Raw genomic sequence first — 7,945 nt, 5'->3', positions numbered from 1 at the left:
AGCCTTAACGGAGGAGACTTTGTCCCACTATAAAGCGCCTGTTCCCAGTGACGACCGCATCCAGCAGTGGCTCGCGGATTGTGACGCCCACATTCCATCCAATAAGTTGCCCACTCATCTACCAGATATTAAATATACTTTCAAATACTCAACCTCCAAATCTTGATGACAATGTGATTTAACCTGTTAAACAATCAATATTGTATGCGTTACATTGACCAGTGGTATAGTTATAGCATTTTGCCAAGTGCTGTTTTTCCTTTCAAAAATCAATGTGCTCAAAAACAAAAATCTCCTATTATTTGCTTTGCAAGATTTGTGTTTTCCCGTGGTGAATTCAGTGAGCGTTGTCTTGCTTTTATACAAGGTGCATTTATGGAAGATAGAAACAGTGCTTACCTGTTGAATACAGAAAGTGACATTTATCAATGGTTTGTTTTGCATGTTATGTAAGCATAGTGAGCCCGGTGCATTGAAAAGGATCATCTTTGAGCAAATATGGTTAAATTATATTTTTTATATCACTGAAGTTTCACAAAACAAGAAACATTGGTAAAATTAATTATTGATAATTTTAAGTATAAAAAAAGCTAAAAATTGGCTGTTGCATAGAAATATAGATTGATTCGTGTCGTTAACGACACATGATATAAAAACTGATTGCACGTGAGTATTGTTTATAATGTAAATATTTCCCAGAGTGCTTTTAATGAAATGTGTATCATTACCATTGGTGCCTACATGAGTTCAGATCAGTTTTGTTATTTGAATGCCAACGTTGATTGTATTTTTTTTCAAGTTTGTTTCTATTTTCTTTAAAATGGAAGGAGAGCGAGGCAGACAACACGATATCTCTATTTTCTTCCCTTTATGTGTAGTTTCGTGAATGAAAGATTGATAAATCAGAGAGGCCGATTTGAAACATGAAAAAATATCTTTAAAAAATAGAAAGTGCTTGGAAGTTTGTTTTTTCTCAAATGGCTCATCTTATGGATATGATTAGATAGGATAGTATAGTATAGCTTATGCAATTCCCTTCAAAAACTTACATGCTGACTATACGATGAAGAAAACTATTCATCAGATGATATCTTTTTTTTTTTGGTAATATTATTGATAGTTAAATGCCGAATCGTGTTAAACTTTGATTTTGGGGAAAGTTATTAGAGGTAGAATATGTTATATAATTTCATTTTGAAAAATGTCCCAAATGTCACATGACTACAAAAATAGATTGTGTCCAATTCTACGCATGGAGAATTATGTTATGGTATAAATCACACTTTTTATTATGTTGACGTGAAGTATTTTGAGATTCATCGCATTTGTTTTGAGTTTGAAATTTTGTGTTGGATAATTTTGTATATTGGACTGATGCCCTGATAACCCGTCATGACAATACGCTACATCACTAGTCTATTCATGTTTATTTTTCATTTACTGTTTGTAACTGGATCTCCAAATACTGCCGCTTACAAATGTCTAAAATGCATTCTTGTGCTTGATACTGACCGATGAACAGAATGGTCCATTCATTACCTTTGATTAGCAAGAACGGATAGAGTCAACATTTACGAGGACAGAGTATATATTTAAAATTATGCACCCAAGGCTATATTCTCTACGATTCTCAAAGCAAACAACCATAATTGTGCACACATGCTTCGATCTCAATAGCTACATTTTAAAAATATTTAAAGTGTATATGACATCATGTGTGCACATTGTGAATCACGTGATTAATAGTAGGTTGGAATCTCGGCAAAAGTGCAAACGTGACGTATTTCGGAAAATGTAGCCAAACGAGGATGTCCATTTCACAGATTTGAAACTATCAATGTTACACCTAAAATATAGAAAAGATAGATTGAAACAAGGAATGAGGGTGTGGAGTTCTACGTTCATTGACCATCTATAAGAGAAGTAATGTGCTACATAACTGAAAATAAACAACATAATGTCAGGTTATGCATCATCGTGGTAAAATTCTGCCATTCTAGGGTGATTAAATGATAACATTGCATCATCAAAGGAATTTGCGATTGCACAATAACCGATGAAGATACAGATTTCATCTTTTAGATTGACGACATATTTTTAAAATTAAGACCGCATACAAAATACCACGCCAATCTGTCGGACGGAAATTAAGCAAACGAACTTCCAACTCCATGGATTCCGAAGTGATGAATGACAAAAGCGACTTTATTCACCATGTGTCGCTCACAGTAAATAATAAATATATAAGGAGTTCGATTAATAATATGACTCAATCATTCTTCTGTAACTCGTGTTTGTTGTTTTTAAAAAACTTAAATCATCACTTTTCCATGATTTAGATTCTTCATGCACAAAGAAGGCTCTTTACATACACTTGTAAGGGTTAAAACGGGGCCGGTAACACGCATACTGACAACAAAGTGGCAAACGTGACTGTCTTTTTGTTACGATATGTCTTATTGTTTTTCTTGATGCATTACGAAGATCTTTAATAAATCTTTAAAACAACAAGGTAAATAAATGAAATACATGACTTTGATTGATAAAAATGTGTTTACATCTTGATGATTGATAGCTTTTCATTGCTTGAGACAAGCACGATCGTAAAATAAACATTGGAGTAAGACCAAAATCAGTCTTCATCAAAAAATCAATTTTGTGGCAATAATCCACGTCACCGATGGTCGCTTGTATTCTGCCGCACTTCGAAAAAAGAAATTTACGTTTTAAAAATTGTGGCTAGCAGACTCGTCCCTCAAACGATATGTCTTATTGTTTTTCTTGATGCATTACGAAGATCTTTAATAAATCTTTAAAACAACAAGGTAAATAAATGAAATACATGACTTTGATTGATAAAAATGTGTTTACATCTTGATGATTGATAGCTTTTCATTGCTTGAGACAAGCACGATCGTAAAATAAACATTGGAGTAAGACCAAAATCAGTCTTCATCAAAAAATCAATTTTGTGGCAATAATCCACGTCACCGATGGTCGCTTGTATTCTGCCGCACTTCGAAAAAAGAAATTTACGTTTTAAAAATTGTGGCTAGCAGACTCGTCCCTCAAATATTCGACCAATATTTGGAGAACCTGTTTTCTGACCAAAATTTTTAATGTATTTTTTTTCTCCAGAATACGGCAGTAATATTGTTATTTATTTCAGTGTATGAACTTGGCGGTCCTGGTGATGTCCTCGAGACTTTGCAGGGGTTTTTTTCTACAATTTAGTGTTCGGTGTATGGTGATAATCAAGGTGATGGGTGGGGTGAAGCAAAGGACAATTTATATAACATTGTAAAACACATAGCTTTTTGATAGGTTTATCCTTTGGAGAAAACTGGAAGGTAGAAATTATAAATGTGAGGGTTCCTTTCATTAACAAAAACTGGAAGTAAATCTGACTGTCCGCGAAAGCTCTTTAACATTCTCAACTCATAACATTGTATTTTTTATCCTCAACTTTTCAAAAGTCCAAATCAGCAGACCAAAAACACTTTACTTTACAACGATGACAAATTAAGATGATTCACAAACTATCAAAATTGGTTAAACCCAACTTTTTTCACAGAAGTTAGTTGTGAAAGCGTTTGTGTCCAATAGTCGTATCATCATGTATCAAATCTGAAGATCTCTCTAGAACATTTTTTAAAAAAGAAAGAAAGAAAAAAAAAACGGTGTTTGGGAAGTCCGATCTATACAAGTGGAGGAAAAATCAAATCATTGCAACTGTGTGGTCTTGTGGTATTGCACTCTCCTTTATTACCTGTAGGCCTCTGGTTTGAGCCCCACTGAGGCAGCACAAAGATGAGTACTCTTTACTCAAATTATCTCGTCGAACTCATGCATATAATGAGTACCTGGCCGGTAACAGCGTTGTCCCTGTTGAAAATAAAACTGTACTAGCGCCTTGCAGCGTCATGCTTCTATTGCGTTACAAATGTTTCTGCCGGATTGGAACCTCTTATAAAGTGATTTGAGCGCATTAAAAAAATATTGAGCTCTATGAAAGCTCAATCCTATTTTCAGCGCATTAAGCATAGTGAAATTACAAATACACAACAACGACAACAACAACAAAAACCAAAAAGAAAATGCTCAATATAAAAGGATTTTACCTTCCTATTTTTCATCTCCTCGTTTGCTTATTTAAAAAGAGTATCCAAACGAGAAAGGACTCTTGGTAATTCATTCATCCTGTTATGTTGATAAAGGGGAGACCCGAAACGTTCATTTGATCTGTTTTTGTAATTAAATTGAAGCTTACATTCAATTTCACATTATTATTTATTTCTTCTAGCTTCGAGCAGCAACATTTACACTAGGGGGAAAACAACACTAGAAAAAAATCGTCATTTCATTTCAATCCAAAAATTAAAAGCAACTCTCGCAAAATCGAAACTCAGTTTGCTGGGAAAATAATGAATAAAGACATCGATGAAGATGTAAATTACAATTTGAGGGGAGGGAAAGTTCCAGATGAATAAATGACACGTGAGTGAATGTTGGGAGAGATGGCTTCTGAATACATTTAAATTGATTTCTCCAAGTCAAAGAGGCTGAAAGAGAAACATGCAGAATAGCACGTAGTTCCTGAATGGCCAATATAATCTGATTATGTCCCTTCACTGTTAGAGGGCCTGGCAGTGTAAATTAAATTATATGATAAGCATATTATTATTTATGTTGTACAAAAGTTGTGGGTTTGATGATGATGATGATGATGATGATGATGATGATGATGGTGGTGGTGGTGATGATGATGATGGTGATGATGATGATGATGATGATGAGGTAATTGTGGTCGTGGTGTTGGTGGTGATGGCCGTGATGATGACGATGATGATTATGACAACGACGACGACGAGGACGATGATGATGATGATTATAAGTAGGAGAAAGAGGGGGAAGAGGAGGAGGAAGAAGAAGATCGTGCTGATGCTGATGTTTGGTTTATTGCTCAAATATGTCATAGTGAAACCAAGATTCCGTTTTACTCGATACATTATGCCATTGACTGTACATAAGTACTTATCAGACTTGGTCTGAAACTATGGTTATGTATGTAATATGTCTTACACAAGAAAACAGAACAAATGCCTGAAAATTGTGGTCCATTGTCAACCAACCGGTATATGAACATGCTCACTATCGCTTTATTCTCATAAAACGAGAAAAGTATTACGTCAGTTATAGACATCGCGTGACGAAATAATTAAACATTGCTCTCAGACCTTGTCTAAGAATGAGAACAGATACTTGACTGGAATCTTTCATCGAAACGAAAAAGGGGCGGTCAAATGTCAATATTAAGCGTTTTCTCACATTAAAAATTTTTTTCTCTCGTCAACAATATATTTACATCTAAATGTGATTGTATAATTTGAGATTGTGTCAAATACCAGGCGTCTTCCACTTTGCCCTGGTCCTTTCGAGATTTTGTACTATTGTGGTATAGACAGTATGCGCTTGGCTATGAAGCTGACAACATTGCCATCCGGAAGTATAACGGACCAACACAAAAAACTCTGTAACCATGTACTGTCCAAAAGTAATGTTCAATGTTACTGTTAGATTGTGTAGTGTATATACCCTATATATAAGCTCAAGCCTTTTTTTAAAACCTGAGCAAAATCACTAAGTTGGCAAAATAAGGTGAAGGCAAGGTTTTGGGGTTTACTTTTTTATAACTACCAAGTTACAATCACTAACATTCTCTTTTGTAGAGCTAAAGAAGAAGAAGAAAAAAAAGATAAAATAAGAAATAAATGTTTTAAAAATCGGGCAATGAGGTAAAAAAATTTAACTTACAGAATACAATAAACAAAAACTATTTTTGTCGTAGAGACCAGTAAATATCAAATGACGTGAATTTTATTAAAGATGCGGGAAGGGAGGGGGGTGGGGGGGGGGGGGGGGGTTAGGGATGTTTATTTGATTGTTGATAAATCCTATCCCAGACAAATGAATATATTGTGTCAAGATAAATAAATCTGACATAGAGCAAACAAATCGCAATTTTCTCACCACGAAAGGTTAACTCTCGACCTATGTGTACGCAAGACTGATGAAAATTAATGTAAAAATGTCTGCGGTTGATCGGAATTGTTGTGTTAGGGAATGTACTTATCTGGAAATTGGGCCCGCGAAATCGTATTCCTTGTTTTCGTTTTGCGACGTGGAAAAAGATTCCCAGACAAGAGTTCGTATTTTATCGCTGTGACGTAAATCTGTAGAAAATAAAGAAAAGGGGCAGTTTGTTGTGATGTTGTAACGATAAAATGGACAGGGAAATCCCGATCTCCGAATTGGGGCACGATGCCCAGACAGATAAACTGGCTTCAACGCGAGAGATGGCCTGTCAGGCCAATTCGCTGATATATCAACATAAGAAGCAACAATAATTACGTTTCCTTTACGTCCTTTTCACTCAATAAATGACTGGGTGTACTTAACCATAGTTTGGCCTTATACAACTGGATGTGTGTAATACAATTTCATAAAAATGGCGGTCCTGATAGATAGACTAATTGACTAAACTCACAAACGAACAGATTTCTAGTCTGGGTTATGTCAGCTACTTTTAATTTTTTTTTTTTTTTTGGACCTGCTTGTTAACACAGTAGCAATTGGAATGATGGGTCTGATAGATCTGACGGAGAGTATTTTTCTATAGACTAGCGTCTTTCTTCTTCTATAGAATAGCGTCCTTCAAAGTTTAGCACGCGCTCATCCATTTAACGAAACAGACTCAATGGGCCTTATGGCTAACACTGCTCTTGTGTCATATGCAGAAGTGCATTATACCCGGCGGAGCAATAACATGGTGTTCTTGCTCCTGTGCTATACAGAAGTACATCATAGGACGGCTATCCATTAATTTTAATTTATTTTGACTATGGAATCCTTTACCTTCTGGTATCCCTCTTCATATAATATCTGCAAAGAATACAAAGTAGGTTTGCATGATTGATTGTTGTGTCAATTTTTAAAAGATGAAAATTATAAAAAAGAAAAATAGCCCGAATACAAATACGCAAATTATGTCATCTCCTACAGTGACCTCCTGAGAAAGATAAGACGAAATTCAAAATTTGGGGTTTTATTTTTAAATATCTGCATAGCCTGGCACCATCAACAGATTTCACTCTCATATATTTCTGAATTGGTGCAAATGTATGATTTATGATATTTTACTAAAATCTTTTTGTTACGTAGAGAAACATCATAAAGCCTCTCCACTCTTTTCAACTGTTAATAGTTTTCTAGGAATAAATTACATAATTGATTTTAATATTTGTTTGATTACATTCTCAGATGGTCCAAATTGCATGTGAACCTTCGATCTCTTAAGTGGATATATCTACGCTATGTAAATTAATAATTACAAAACCAATAAAGGGGGTCTTATTTCTTATTTTGTTTAAACCATTACTGGTATACTCAAAGAAAAAGAAACAAGCCAATTCTCTATTCAAACCAAAAAAAATGGGAAGGGGCGAAGGGGGGTGGGGGTGGAAGAGAGAGGAAGGCTCAAACATTAAAAACGCAGATCACCACTCCAAAGGCCCAATTCTGTGACTTACCATTTCCCGTCTCCAGTCTCTCTCTCTCTCTCTCTCTCTCTCTCTCTCTCTCTCTCTCTCTCTCTCTCTCTCTCTCTCTCTCTCTCTGTGTGTGTGTGTGTGTGTGTGTGTGTCGCATTCTCGCTTCTCCCTTTCTCTTTTAATCGCTTTTTTGCATTTGTCTCCCTCAAGAAGCGCATCTATCTCACTCATCCCCGTTACAAATCCCCCCTCTCTCTCTCTCTCTCTCTCTCTCTCTCTCTCTCTCTCTCTCTCTCTCTCTCTCTCTCTCTCTCTCTCTCCTTTTTTATTTTCAATATTGCTCTCCCCAACTCCTTCCTCTCTTTCCTTTCCATCACTTTTGTTTTCGAAAGCTT

At 35.5% G+C, this 7,945-nt stretch overlaps 1 protein-coding gene across 1 annotated transcript in view; it reads left to right on the top strand.

Annotated features, from left to right (window-relative positions):
- Window positions 1–2,862, top strand: part of LOC144966489 (uncharacterized) — a 9,740-nt gene extending 6,878 nt beyond the window's left edge. The window contains exon 3 of the mRNA XM_078903094.1: window positions 1–2,862. This exon is cut by the window's left edge and continues 178 nt beyond it. Coding sequence (XP_078759220.1) covers window positions 1–166 — 166 coding nt within the window. The 3' untranslated portion in view covers window positions 167–2,862.
- The last annotated feature ends 5,083 nt before the right edge of the window (window positions 2,863–7,945 follow it).

The sequence above is a fragment of the Berghia stephanieae genome, chromosome 2 (genome assembly GCF_034508935.2).
Source record: "Berghia stephanieae isolate SIO BIC M18660-M18661 chromosome 2, UCSD_Bste_1.3, whole genome shotgun sequence".
Classification (NCBI taxonomy): domain Eukaryota; kingdom Metazoa; phylum Mollusca; class Gastropoda; order Nudibranchia; family Aeolidiidae; genus Berghia; species Berghia stephanieae.
The sequence above is the reverse complement of the archived record's forward strand: the minus strand, read 5'-3'. Positions and strand labels throughout refer to the sequence as shown.